Below are 14941 nucleotides of genomic sequence, written 5' to 3'. Positions count from 1 at the left end.
TTGAATCCAGATCCCTCGAATTTTACCTGGGTCTCTGGATTAACAGTCCAGTGAGAATACCACTAGATTGTCGTTGTGATGCTGGGGACCACTGGAGGAGGTTGAGATGGATTATCCACTCAGAACCTCTGGCTGAATGTTGCTGCAAATGCTTCAGCCTTTTCCTTTGCGCTGATGTTTTGGGCTCTTCCATCATTGAGGACGAGCCTCAATGTAACAACCTGTAACATCATCTACCTCTAATCAGTTATTTAATTGTTCACCAGCATTCATGACTGGATGGACTATTGCTGCTTCTTTAATGATTGCAGGTTTTTAGTAACAGGTTTCTGTCAGTCGTGATGTTTGCGCCACGTGTTTTATTTTATTTTCACCCAATTTGTAGAAAGGACAGAACTCACTGAGGACTTGACACAAGTTACCTTCTGAATATAGAATTTATTTTTAGTGTTTTTAAGATGTATTATCTTTTTGGGAACTTAACTTTCAGGAGCAATTACCTTTTTCTAAAATTTGATCAGCTGATTCCCATGATTGTTTCTTTTGAGAGGGGTAACATTTCAGAACCTCTGTAGCCTTTAATTTTACTTGTGCATATAATATCATTTTTATTTTCAGCCAGACACTTTTAGAATTTTTTTGAATCTTGAAACAACTTAATTTTAATTGAAACAAAATTAGGTCTTTCTTCTTGGTAGTTAAAGACTTAACAGAAGGGATTTTGCCCAAAACGTCGATTTTCCTACTCCTCGGTTGCTGCCTGACCTGCTGTGCTTTACCAGCATCACTCTAATCTTGACTCTAATCTCCAACATCTGCAGTACCCACTTCCACCTATATCTATGCAACTGTCTGATGTCTGAAGCTATTTTTCAATTAGTCTTTAGTTAGTTTTTCAAAAATCTATGATCACTATTATTTTTATTGACAGCTACTGTTGCTAACCATGATGTGAGCTTGCCTGCAACCAGGTGTTTTTTCTGAAATGACTATACTTACATTATCTCTTGCAACATAAGAAACTGAGCAGGGATAACTTGGTACTGAAAAATCCAACAGGTATTTATTTCATTGAGCTAGGATGCACAACTTTACATTCATGGTCACACATGTATCTGGGCAAGTATCAGGCTATTAGATTGGAACTGACGAGCATGCATCTTGTTGCATGAAATGCCTTAAGTCATCTCAAGGTAAGGTAGAGCATGAGAATTTTATACCTTCAGGTAAATACCACAATACATGAGAATGTCTTTGAAATGTATACTGACTTAATGACCTTGAGACAAAACACAACAATGACTTGGAGCTTGTGGTTGGGATTGTTCATTGTGACCAAATGAATTTTAATGAGAATATTATTTATTATAAGCACATTGTAATTTATTGTACGTTCACACTGTGATATAAATTATAGTCATAAGGAAGCATTATTACTAAGACTATGAGGAGACCTATGGATATGCATCTTCATTGTATGAGATTCTAAGATGTTCCTCCTGCACAAGACTACTTGACATCATCAGGTTGGATGCAGTTTAATGCAGACTTCAGTATTAATCTTTTCAGAATTATCTCCCACCAAGCTTTTATTTTCCTTCTGTTACATCCTTCCACATTTTTAAGCCTTTTTTAAAGGTACCGAAAAGCTACCCCTCCAAAAAGAAACAATCAAGGGAATCTGCTGATCCAATTTAAAAACAAACAGATAATAAGACAAAGAGCTGTGCTGAAAGCAAACTGTGTCAAGGGAGGACCAGGATGTGGGGATGGGTAAAAAACATGGAAGGATGTAATCAGGCTCTAAAGTTATTGACCTCAATGTTGAAACGTAATGGCTACAGAGTCCCAAGCACAAGATGAGATTCTGTTCTTTGAGCCTGTGCTGAAGCTTGCGAGAGCATTGCAGCAGGCCTGGGACAGAGATGTTGGCATGGAAACATGTTGCTGTGCTTGGGCTTACTTTTACCTAAACCAGCCAGAAATACATTGTAATCACATTCAATGATGTATATATGAATGCAATCCTTTCGATATAGATTTCCTATATAGAATTTACAGCAGTAGTTCAACAGGTCTCATGTCAGTTTCCTTCCACCCTACGTCATCTCATCATATAAGCATACACTTATACCCCTTTAACTCTCATGTATTTAACAAGCTCCTACTTAAGTGCATCTTAAATATGCTGCATCTAGAACTTGGGACTACCATCTGGTGACTTGTTGCAGTGACTCACCATGGAAAACAGTTGAGATTTCAAGAACAAATTGACATAGTGATTACTGGTTAGTGGGGTTTGCTGCAGTTATTTACATTTTCTATCACTGACGTGCTTTGAGGCTATTAATAGCTGCGCATGGAGGCACATTTCATAGAAAAAAATACCAGAAGTAACAGTATACATAGGAGTGTTTCAGGTTTAGAGTTAAAAACAATAAGAAGAAATTCTATATTCAGAAGGTAACTTGTGTCAAGTCCTCAGTGAGTTCTGTCTTTTCTCCAAATTGGGTGAAAATAAAATAAAATACATGTGATACAAACATCATCACAGACAGAAACCTTCAGGTAAATACCACAATACATGAGAATGACTTTGAAATGTATACTGACTTAATGACCTTGAGGCAAAACACAACAATGACTTGGAGCTTGTTGTTGGGATAGTTCCTTGTGACCAAGTGAATTTTAATGAGAATATTAATTATTTTAGGCACATTGTAATTTATTGTACATTTACACTGTGATACAAATTATAGGAAGGATGTTATTGAGGTTGGAGAGATTTACCAAGATATTGCTGGGAATGGAGAAGCTGGATAGGCTGGGACCTTTTGACAGGAGAGTAGAAGGTTGTGAGGTAACCTTATGGAGGTTTATAAAATAGTGAGGGGTATAGATAAGGCAAATGGCACGTGTTTTTTTTCCCCCACGGTAGGAGATTTCAAGACGAGGGGACCTATTTTTAAGGTGAGGGGAGAAAGATTTAAAAACAGACATGAGAGGCAATTTTTTTTACAGAGAGATTGATACATGTGTGAAATGAACTTCCAGAGGAAGTGGCAGATGCGGTTACAGTTAAATTTGAAAGACATTTAGATATGTACACAAATAAGAAATATTTGGAGGGACATGGGCCTGGTGCAGGCAGGTGGGACTAGTTTAGTTTGGGATTATAGTTGGCATGGACTGGTTGGACCGAAGGATCTGTTTCTGTGCTGTATGATTCTGTGATGCTATAACTAGAATTCCAAGTTCATCCGCATATGTGTAATGTTACTGAAAAATAAAATATTTTGTTGAAGATTTTTTGTGTGGCACTCTTTTAAGACAGCTCATAAGAAATAGCAGTTAAATGGAAAACAAGAATTTATACAGCATGAGAGGAGAATGCTCATTATTTGGCAAGTGGTCTGTAAAGACAATGCCACAGAGAATGCACTTGGTCTCCTAAAGTACAATAAGTGCTGTTTTCCCTTTAATTGGTGTTTTTTGTGAATTGCACTGATGAGTGCAAGACGAAAAGATTGGAAAAAAGTGTCTTTGTTTTAAGCAACACTTAAGTTCTGTACTACTAGAGGACTACTACAATGTTGGCAATTTGCAAAGGTCATCCACATGACTGAATATTGGTAATTGGTACAAATCATTTACATTGCTGTAATCTTAGTCATTTACAAAACTGAACCTTGCCATAATAATGTAATGTGATCAAGGATAGTCAGTATGGTTTTGTGAAGGGCAGATCGTGCCTCACAAACCTTATTGAATTCTTTGAGAAGGTGACTAAGGAGGTGGATGAGGGTAAAGCGGTAGATGTGGTGTATATAGATTTTAGAAAGGTGTTTGATAAGGTTCCCCATGGTAGACTATTGCAAAAAATACGGAGGTATGGCATTGAGGGTGAGTTGGAGGTTTGGATTAGGAATTGGCTGGCTGGAAGAAGACAGAGGGTAGTAGTTGATGGTAATGGTTCATCTTGGAGTGCCGTCACTAGCGGTGTTCCGCAAGGATCCTTTTTGGGACCATTGCTGTTTGTCATTTTTATAAATGACCTGGAGGAGGGGCTAGAAGGTTGGGTGAGCAAGTTTGCGGATGATATGAAAGTCGGTGGAGTTGTTGACAGTGAGGAAGGATGTGGCAGGTTACAGCAGGATATAGATAAGCTGCAGAACTGGGCAGAAAGGTGGCAAATGGAGTTCAATGTGGGTAAGTGTGAGGTGATTCACTTTGGTATGAGTAACAAAAAGATGGAGTACTGGGCTAATGGTTGGATACTTGGTAGTGTCGATGAGCAGAGGAATCCATGTACACAGATCTCTGAAAATTGTCACCCAGGTAAATAGTGCAGTGAAGAAGGCATATGGCATACTGGCTTTTATTGGTAAAGGAATTGAGTCCTGAGGTCATGTTGTAGTTGTATAAGACTCTGGTGCGGCCCCGCATCTGGAGTATTGTGTGCAGTTTTGGTCACCATACTATAGGAAGGATGTGGAGGCACTGGAACGAGTGCAGAGGAGGTTTACCAGGATGTTGCCTGGTATGGGAGGAAGATCGTATGAGGAAAGGCTAAGGCACTTGGGGCTGTTTTCATTGGAGAAAAGAAGGATTGGGGTGACTTGATAGAGGTGTACAAGATGATTAGGGGTTTAGATAGGGTTGACCATGAGAACTTTTTTCCCCGTATGGAGTCAGCTATTACGAGGGGGGCATAGCTTTAAATTAAGGGGTGGTAGGTATAGGACAGATGTTAGGGGTAGATTCTTTACTCAGCGAGTCGTGAGTTCATGGAATGCCCTGCCAGTAGCAGTGGCGGACTCTCCCTCTTTATGGGCATTTAAACGGGCATTGGATAGGCATATGGAGGATAGTGGGCTAGTGTAGGTTAGGTGAGCTTGGATCGGCGCAACATCGAGGGCCAAAGGGCCTGTACTGCGCTGTATTTTTCTATGTTCTATGTTCTATGTTCTATAACATCAGGTGTTGCTGTACAGGATGTAGGTCCGATCCATTTATCCAGAACAATTACCTGAGCTATCTTCTGCTTTGGCTGGAGATCAAAAATAGACAATGTGCACAGAGACATAATACAAAACTCTCCAGATAAAGATGGAATAGACTTTCCCAACATTGCCTTCACCCTGATAGCCATTCAATGTGTGACTCCAACAAGCTTTCCAAAGAAATCTGAAGACAGGAAGGGCTGTCTGATTTTCCTGGTTTAGTTTCGTGTTGAAGCCATTGCTAAGACCCATCTTTGAATGCATTCAGAGGTACAAGGGCTGATGGAAATTGGTTTTAAAGTTTAAACACAGTTCAAGGAGTGGGTTACTATCATCGGGGGATGGAACTGATAGGTGTCCCTGATGCACAAAATATATCTTCTGGACATAGTACAGAGGGTGATTTATATGGAGAATTAACTGCCAAAGGAAGTGGTAGATGCAGTTACAGGTACAGTTACAACATTTAAAAGACATTTGGACAGGTATATGAACAGGAAAAGTTTAGAGGGATATGGGCCAGATGCAGGCAAATGGGACTTGTTTACTTCGGGAACTTGGTCGACACGGACAAATGACTCTGTGACTCCATAAAATAGGGCAGATGCTCAGCCCACCTTCTACCCAAGCAGCCCCAAGCTGACCCAAATAATATGGAAGAATGAATGCCATTTTTAAAACTTTATTAAAACAGGCTGCCCACCTGCTCATGACAGCCATTGTGATATTGCAATTTTGGAGTCAATTAAGCTTTCCATAAGTTCAGATTCCTGATAAAGGGCATCTGCCTGAAATGTTGACTCTCCTGCTCCTCAGATGCTGCCTGACCTACTGTGCCTCACTTTTCAACTTTTTTAACAAGTTCAATTAACTCTTAGTTAATTGCCTGTTGCCTGTTTTGGTACCCATTCATTCTTCCATATTATTTGGGTCAGCTTGGGGCTGCTTGGGTAGAAGGTGAGCCTAGCATCTGCCCTATTTTATGGAGTCACAGAGTCATTTGTCCGTGTCGACCAAGTTCCCAAAGTAAACAAGTCCCATTTGCCTGCATCTGGCCCATATCCCTCTAAACTTTTCCTGTTCATGTACCTGTCCAAATGTCTTTTAAATGTTGTAACTGTACCTGTAACTGCATCTACCACTTCCTTTGGCAGTTAATTCTCCATATAAATCACCCTCTGTGTGAAAAGTTGCCCCTCAATCTTTCTTCTCTCACCTTGAAAATATACCCTCTAGTTTTTAACTCTCCAACCCTAGGGAAAATACCTTTGTTATTCAGCTCCTCTATAGATCAAAGAACAAAGAAAATTTACAGCCCAGGAACCTTTGTACCTCCAGGCCTGAGCCCATCCAAATCCATTGTCTAAACTTATCGCCCAATTCCTAAGCATCTGTATCCCTCTGCTCCTCACCTACTCATACATCTGTCCAGATGCACCTTAAATGAATCTACCATGCCTGCTTGTACCACCTCTACTGGCAACACATTCCAGACACCTACCACCCTTTGTGTAAAGTGCTTTCCATGTGTATCCCCCTTAGACTTTTCACCTCTCACCTTGAACGCGTGATCTCTCGTCATTGAATCCTTCACCCTGGGAAAAAGCTGATCTCTAACCATGCTGTCTACACCTTTCATGATTTTGTAGACCCCAATCAGGTCCCTCCTCAATCACCTTTTTTCTGATTAAAACAATCCAAACCTACTCAACCTCTTTTCATAGCTAGCACCTTCCATACCAGGCAACATTCTCATAAACCTGTCTGCACCGTCTCCAAAGCGTCCACATCCTTTTGGGAATATGGCGACCAGAACTGTACACAGAATTCTAAATGCGGCCGAACCATAGTCTTCTAAAATGTTAGGAGAAAGTGAGGACTACAGATGCTGGAAATCAGAGCTGAAAAATGTGTTGCTGGAAAAGCGCAGCAGGTCAGGCAGCATCCAAGGAGCAGGAGAAATCACATTTCGGGCATAAGCCCTTCTTCAGGAATGAGGAGGGTGTGCCAAGCAGGCTAAGATAAAAGGTAGGGAGAGGGACTTGGGGGAGGGGTGTTGGGAATGCCATAGGTGGAAGGAGGTTAAGGTGAGGGTGATAGGCCGGAGAGGGGGTGGAGGGGGAGAGGTCAGGAAGAAGATTGCAGGTCAAGAAGGCGGTGCTGAGTCCGAGGGTTGGGACTGAGATAAGGTGGGGAGAGGGGAAATGAGGAAGCTGGAGAACCCTCCAATCACAAGGGATGAATGCAGATTTCTCCAGCTTCCTCATTTCCCCTCTCCCCACCTTATCTCAGTCCCAACCCTCGGACTCAGCACCGCCTTCTTGACCTGCAATCTTCTTCCCGACCTCTCCGCCCCCACCCCCTCTCCGGCCTATCACCCTCACCTTAACATCCTCCCACCTATCGCATTCCCAACGCCCTTCCCCCAAGTCCCTCCTCCCTACCTTTTATCTTAGCCTGCTTGGCACACCTTCCTCATTCCTGAAGAAGGGCTTATGCCCGAAACGTCGATTTTCCTGCTCCTTGGATGCTGCCTGACCTGCTGCGTTTTTCTAGCAACACATTTTTCAGCTCTTGTAAAATGTTAACATGACCTGCCAACTCTCACACCCAATACCCTGTCCGATGAAGGCAAGCATACCACATGCCTTCTTGACCACTCTATCGACCTGAGTAGCCATCTTCAGGGTATAATGGACCTGAACCCCCAGATCTCTCTGCTCATCAACTTGTCCCAAGGCTCTTACATTTACAGTATAGTTCGCTCTAGAATTAGACTTCCCAAAATGCATCATCTCACATTTGCCTGGATTAAAATCCATCTGCCACTTCTCTGCCCAACTCTCCAGTCTATCTATATTGTCTGTATTCTTTGACAACCCCCTATGCTTTCTGCTACTCCACCAATCTTCATGTCATCTGCAAACTTACTGATCAGACCACAAATGCCCTCTTCCAGATCATTTTTGTATATCACAAACAACAGTGGCCCCAGTACTGATTCCTGTGGAACACCACTGGTCACCCTTCTCCATTTCGAGAAACTCCCTTCAACTACTACTCTCTGTCTCCTGTTGCTCAACCAGTTCTTTATTCACCTAGTTAGAACACCTGTGACTTCACTTTCTCCATTAGTTTACTGTGAGGAACCTTATCAAATGCCTCTCATCGTTTTATAAACCTCTATAAGGTCACCTCTCAACCTCCTACATTCCAGTGAAAGAAGTTCCAGCTTATCCAGCCTCTCCTTATAGCTCAAATCCTCCAGTCCCAGCAACACTTCTGTAAATCTTTTCTGCACCCTTTCCAATTTGATAATATCCTTCCTATAGCAAGGCGACCAGAACTGTACACAGTATTCCAAAAGTGGCTTCACCAATGTGTGCAACTGCAACATGACATCCCAACTCCTGTTCTCAAAGTTGTGAAAATGAAAGCAAGCATACCAAATGCCTTCTTTCCCACCTTGTCTACCTGTTATGCCAATCTCAAAGAACTATGTACCTGAACCCCTTGGTCTCTCTATTCGACAACACTTCCAAAGTCCTACCATTAAGCATACAAGTCTTGTCCTTGTTCATCTTACCAAAATGCAACACTTCTCTTTATCCAAATTGAACTCCATTTGCCACTCCTCCAATCCAATGGATCAAAATTCCTTTGTAATTTTAGATAACCTTTTTTCACTGTCTACTATATATTTTACATGGTCCTGCTGAAACCATGCCTGGTGGTGGCATGTAAAATCCAGGCTCAATTGTCACAACATGCAGAGGTCAGATCATTGCAACAGATTACACCATTCAGTTTTATAATTCTCTACTTCCTGTCTTTAGTAGAGAGCTTTATGCAGAAAACATCTTTAATCACAAATCCATTAGGTAAATGTCCTTGAGACCATACAGAATAAGAAGGTAGTAGATTCTGTTGAATCTTTCCTAAGCAGCATGTCAAAGTCATTTGGCAGACTGCTTCATTGCCAGAACTTTCTGTAAAGTACCAAAATATAGTTTAGCTGGGAGCAAGAAAGGTTCTTCCAAAACATCCTTTATTCATGCCTTGAATCGCATCCCTTCCAAACATTGGTGTCACAGAGACTGCTGGGGAAGAGACTATTGTGCACCTCCTTGTAGAAAGAGTCTTTGCAACGAATGTCTGGAGGGAGATTTTTGTTTTGAGGTCCATCCTAAGCAGTTCCATGTCACCAGACTTGGTCTCTATAGGCTGTTGACAGGGACTTTCACATGAGACAAGCATCAAATGCAGCAGGAAGCCCATCAATTTGATGAAAAACACTTTTTTTGTTTGACTGGAGCTTGTTGGTCTTCTAGTGCAGAGAGTTGTTCTTGATCGAGTATTGCTGATTGGCAAATTCCAAGGACCCAGATGATGTAGTGAGGAATACACTGAAGGTTGGAGCAGCTGCTGCAAAGGCACAATGGGGAAAGGTGACTGACTAAGGCCTTTTAGCCATAGTACAACCAAGATCTAAAAACTGTGAAGAACCCCTTAGGATGTAAGCTGACAAAGAATGCATGTTTTCAACATCAAGAGTATTGAAATTGCACTGAGACACCTCACAGTGTTGAGCTCCGCTCTGTTGCATTTTATGTCATTTTTAATTTGAAATGCTTTGAAATGTAATTTTACAATTTTATGAATAAGGTATATTTTTGAATCAACAAAGAGCATGCTGACAATTTACAGAATATCCACATTTCACTAAAGTTGGCAATTTACAAGAAACATCTACTTTATTGTAATGTTGATAACTTACAATGGCTATCCACCTTCCTGTAATGCTGGAATAGTCATGTTGCTATTCTGGTGGGAATTTATAAAGTGCATTCACATTGACCCAAAATGTTAACTCTGTTTCTCTCCCTGCCAGACATATGCTGCCAGACTTGTTGTATATTTAGAGCACTTTCTGTTATTCTTACTTTAATATTGGTAAATTGCAACATGCATCTACCTTACTGCACATGCTGGTAATTCACAGGAAGCACCCACATTCCTCCAATATTGGTCATGTACAAATAGTCATCCCCTTTCCTATATTGTTGGAAATTTGCATGGAGCTGCCCATTGCTCGAATGTTTGTTATTTACAAAGGTCACTCATGTTATTATAATTTTAGTCATTAGCACTTTTGAATAATTACCAAGAATGTTGGAAATACTCAGCAGATCAGGAAGTATGTATAGGTCAAAAACCAGAGTCAATGTGTGGAATTTTGCCAGCTTCTTGGGAACAGACTACAAGAGGAAAGATGGCAAAATGACATGCGCAGGCATTGATGATTTTGTGAGTGGGAGATTTGGTGTGTGAGCTGCCCACTAGGACCCCAGCTGGGCTATTTAAATATGGCACTTCAGAGCCTCTTCCCACTTCTGGATGTATTTTATCCATGTTCGACCAGCCCCCACTGAGTGGTTGTGGCCTCTCAGCTGGTTTTGTAATTGGGGTGGGGATGCTACTTCCATTTTTGGAAATGCATGATCAGCTAACTGCTGCTCATTAGCGACAGCCATCTCCTCTGTAAATAACTTTGCCAGCCCTCAGTGCACCCTACCCTCTATCAACCAGTTGGGGGAGTCTGCGGGCATTAGGCATCCCCAGACTCCTGCTTGCACTGTTTGAGGATGCATGCCATTAATTCCCCCCACACTGCAGTGCAATGCCAGTGAAGGTCATTGTGAGCAGAGTTGCTGTTCGTCTGTTGATCCTCTGATTGGGCTGGCAGGACTATGTGGGCAAGGGGAGGGACAGAAGAGGTCGAGCTACACTCCTTATTAGGTTGGCAGCCCCAATACTACATGGTTGGCTTCTCTGGGTTTGTCACATTGCTAGATTGTCAGCTTACTTGACAACATTTGGTCAATATTTCATAAGAACTGGAGAAGGCATAAACACAACAGTGAAGATTATGAAAGAATGACCAAAGGTAAGGTCAGCAATAGGAAGTCATGGGGACAGGTTTGGTCTCTTTATCTAAGGAAGGATTATGGTTATGGAGGGAGTGAAATGAAGAATCACCAGATTGATTCCTGGAATGGTTGGACTTATATATGAATATGAGAGACTGATCAATTAAGGCTATATTTACTCGAGTTTAGAAGAGTGAGGAGGAACTTGCCATAGAAACATTTTGAATTCTAATAGGACTAGACAAGGTAAATGCAGCAAGGGTGTTCCTGATAACCAGGGTGCCCAGAGCAAGGGGTCACAATCTAAGTATACAGGGCAGGCCATTTAGGGCTGATACAAAAAGAAATTTCTTCACCCAGAAAGTGGTGAGTCCATAGAATTCTCTGCCATAGAACACAGTTTAGGTGAAATCATTGAATTTTTCAAGAAGGAATTGGATATTGTACATTGGGCTAAAGCAATCAAAGAGTATGGAGAGAAAGGAGGAGCAGGGGACTGAGTTGGCTGATTGGCTGTGCTTATCTTGAATGGTGAACCAGACTTTAAAGGCTGACTGGCCTACTCTTGTTCCTATTTTCTATGTTTCGATTAAATGACAAGAAGGTTGTTGGTGCAAGGCTGAAGAGTGGCAATTGGGCAAATAAACATGACTGCAATGTTGGTTAATTTGGATGGACAGCCCAGATTACTGTAATTGTAAAGCTCAAGGGTGAATATAATCTGATTGCAGATACTGTTGACATAAAAAAAAACTCTCGTTTCCTTACTATTTTCACACCTCTTATCCTAACTAGCTTCTATTTGGGAGTGAGAATTTCGTGTCATTTCTCCCTCCCTCCCCGCAAAATATTGGCAAACAGTTCAGCACTGGTTCGAGAGAAAGGATTACAATCTGGTCATCTATTTTTATTACTATTATGCAATTGGCTTCGGTCTTACTGTATGGAATGCACTTGGAATATCAAATATATAATTTCTTTCCAATCTGCTGGTTTACTGCTGCTGTATGGCTTGCACCATTTGTGAGTCCTGGTCGAGGGAGGGTGCGGATGGACTGACCGGCTGAAACGAGCCAGAGCTTTGTAGGATCGGGTGCGGGTGCCTAGCCAGCCAAGCACCTGAATCCTCTTTATATATAAAGCGACACTCGGCCTCCATCTCTTTCTGCGTGCCCTCCACACTGCCTGACGATGCATCTAGCCGGTTTGTGTGTGGTTTAGAGAGAAAAAAAATCCTCCCCCTTCCCCCCCCCCCCCCTTGTCCCCTCTAGCCTCGCTGTTTGTAGTAGACATGCAGTAAAAGATTGTTCGCACACCCCTTTTTTTTCTCTCTCTTACAAGGAGCCGTTTCCACGGTGCACACACTCCCTGAGGGAAAGCGTGAGGGGCTCCACATAGTGAGATCCCCCTCCAGGCTGGATATTGTAGCAGCAGAGAACTCGGTTAGCAGGACAGCACGCCAGCGTTAGCAACTCAGCAGCACGGGGATTGCATTGTAAACAGCTGATGGATTAATGTCTTTGGCTTGTTTGTATCTTGGTGAGGGATGTCAGTTTTAGGGTGTGGGGAAATTGTTTGTGTGTATGTGTGTATATATATATATACGCTGCCTATAGCTGTCTCGCCCTCCCCTTCACTTCTGTCTCCTTATGTATATACCTGCCCATCAAATGTAATGTAATTCCTTCTTCCAGGAACGAGTCTACCGGCGCCTGGTCCACTCTGGGATGTAAGACTGTACTTACCGATGCATCCCACACCAAATGCCTGTGTGATCGCCTATCTACATTCGCCATTTTGGCTCATCAACCCACAGAAATAGTAAGTAACTGGGATAGTGTAAGTGGGGGCGGGGGGATCATTATTAATAAATCCCATTCTATTTGAAACGGTGGCCGATATTACGATTGTTTTTTAAGCCTACCCACCCCCGAAAGCGACAGCGAGAATACGTCCTGCTGCATCTTCTTGGCATGTGGGTTTTAATAAATAATTGAGTGTTCTGTTCTGCCAAGCAATAATAATAATCTGGGGATAAGGGAGAGAAACTCGGCAACACTTCATGACAATAAAACTCAACGGGGATAATCTGCTCTGGTTTCCTCAATTAGACTTTTTTAAAGATAAAGATGTGCTGTTTATATTAGAAACATTTATTGTTATTGGGGAGGTTTTGTTTTTTAAAGAATCGCCTTGAGATCAAACTGCGATATTGCAAATGCCTTTGAAAAGCAAATGAGAAATTCCGAACCATTGTAATGGGGACATTGTGAAAAGAGTTGCTTGACTCTGTGTTGAGGTACGGTTACTTCAGAGGTTATTTTTCTATTTGAAACCCTGCCACCTTCCAGTAAATTGCTAATGCACGCCCTGTTACAGAAAGGAGGAGAATTAGCTCGTTTTATGCGACCGGGAATAAAGAGACAGTGAGACATTGACCCTGATTCATCTCCCCTGAAAAAGGCAAGGACACCAGTTTCCAAAATGAAGCAGAGCAGGGAGTGGAATGTGTAGGGAGCCGAGGGGAGTGAATTTGATCACCGTACCTTCCCTCACCTCGATCAGCTGGGTAAAGTGTACTAAGGGTAAAGGTCCCACCACATGATGTGACCGTTGTTTGTCCGCCAGACATTATTATTACTCAGTTTACTTTTAGATTAGCAAAAGGTGGACCATCCCAAAGGAGGCTGTTTGCACACTGAATTTGGCACATGTAGTGGTCATGATGCCTTGGAATTACTGTGTAAGATAATGATGGTTTTGTACTGGTGTCAATGCTGGCATTTTTAGGAGAAAGCTTCTGTTAGTGATTGGGGTGTAGGTTATGTTGCTGTTCACTTTCTAAAGACTCTCAAAAATGAACTGTCTTGCTTTTCTCTTGGTCATTATAAATAAACCTCTCCCAGTGACTGGGCCTCACCTAGAGTCCAGGAATGGCCCTGGCCTACTCCATGCAATGAGGGACTGTCATGCCAATATATTTTGATAATGGAAGCCAGTTTTTATGTGGGAAAGTGAGATGGTGCACATGATTGATTTGTGGTGAGACCAATTGGTACTGTTTTAGGATCAGTTGAAGCAACTGACTCTTTAATTTGGTTCAGTTTGCTTCGATATTCCTTTAAAATGCACTAAAGTTTAAACGTTTAAATTAAAATTATAGTATTGAAATTTAAAATGCAGTTTTGGATGGTGACACAACTTTAGTTGATGCCTGTTGTTGGAATGCAGGGGCTCTTTTTGAGAATTTAAAGTAGATTTTAAAAGTGAAGGGATTCAATTTTCATCCGATCCTCTTTCCCCAATATCAACCTTGCTTTAATGAATCCTATTTGTTGGCTAGTTGGCAATGTTCCATTATATCCTAACTGTAGCTTACTGGGAATTCCACTTGGAGCTCAGTATTGGATGCCTATTTATAAAATTGATGGGGATTGTTATTAGCACTTGTCATTTCTTGCTCCACCCTCTCCATTGACCTGCGAGCAATTGCCTTCACTTCACAATTTCTTCCATGTCACTAGTACCTCCCTTTCTGAGCCACTCTATAGACCACCTTCCCTTTTCAATAATATCTATTTGCTTCCACTAAGAGCTGGAAAATATGAAACTTACCATTGATTTTCTGTGTCGAAAAGTGTGGCGCTGGAAAAGCACAGCAGGTTCTGAGGAATAGGAGAATTGACGTTTCGGGCATAAGCCCTTCATCAGGAATGAAGGGCTTATGCCAAAATGTCAATTCTCCTGTCCTCAGATGCTGCCTGACCTCTGTGCTTTTCCAATGCCACACTTGCGACTCTGATGTTGAGCATCTCCAATCCTTACTTTCTCCTGATCATTGATTTTCTGTACTCCATTTCATTTCAAAACTAAAGGTATGGAAGGTGTGCAAGCTTGTCACTGTATAGTAACCCTCCTGTCAGTTTGCATTACTTCACTTGCTGGCTAGTTTTTATGCGTTGATAGAATAAAATGTCAGAATTTCCTGTCATTCTTTCATGTTTGTAT

The 14941-nt window shown here is 41.8% G+C and overlaps 1 protein-coding gene across 18 annotated transcripts in view; it reads left to right on the top strand.

Moving 5' to 3' along the window:
• adgrb3 (adhesion G protein-coupled receptor B3) overlaps positions 1-14941 on the top strand; it is an 838641-nt gene that overhangs the window by 608889 nt on the left and 214811 nt on the right. For all 18 annotated transcript variants that reach the window (XM_072558131.1, XM_072558228.1, XM_072558211.1 and 15 more), the window contains one exon: positions 12628-12754. In XM_072558131.1, coding sequence (XP_072414232.1) covers positions 12628-12754 — 127 coding nt within the window. The remainder of the gene's footprint in view (positions 1-12627; positions 12755-14941) is intronic.

This window comes from Chiloscyllium punctatum, chromosome 3 (genome assembly GCF_047496795.1).
Source record: "Chiloscyllium punctatum isolate Juve2018m chromosome 3, sChiPun1.3, whole genome shotgun sequence".
Classification (NCBI taxonomy): Eukaryota; Metazoa; Chordata; class Chondrichthyes; order Orectolobiformes; family Hemiscylliidae; genus Chiloscyllium; species Chiloscyllium punctatum.
The sequence above is the reverse complement of the archived record's forward strand: the minus strand, read 5'-3'. Positions and strand labels throughout refer to the sequence as shown.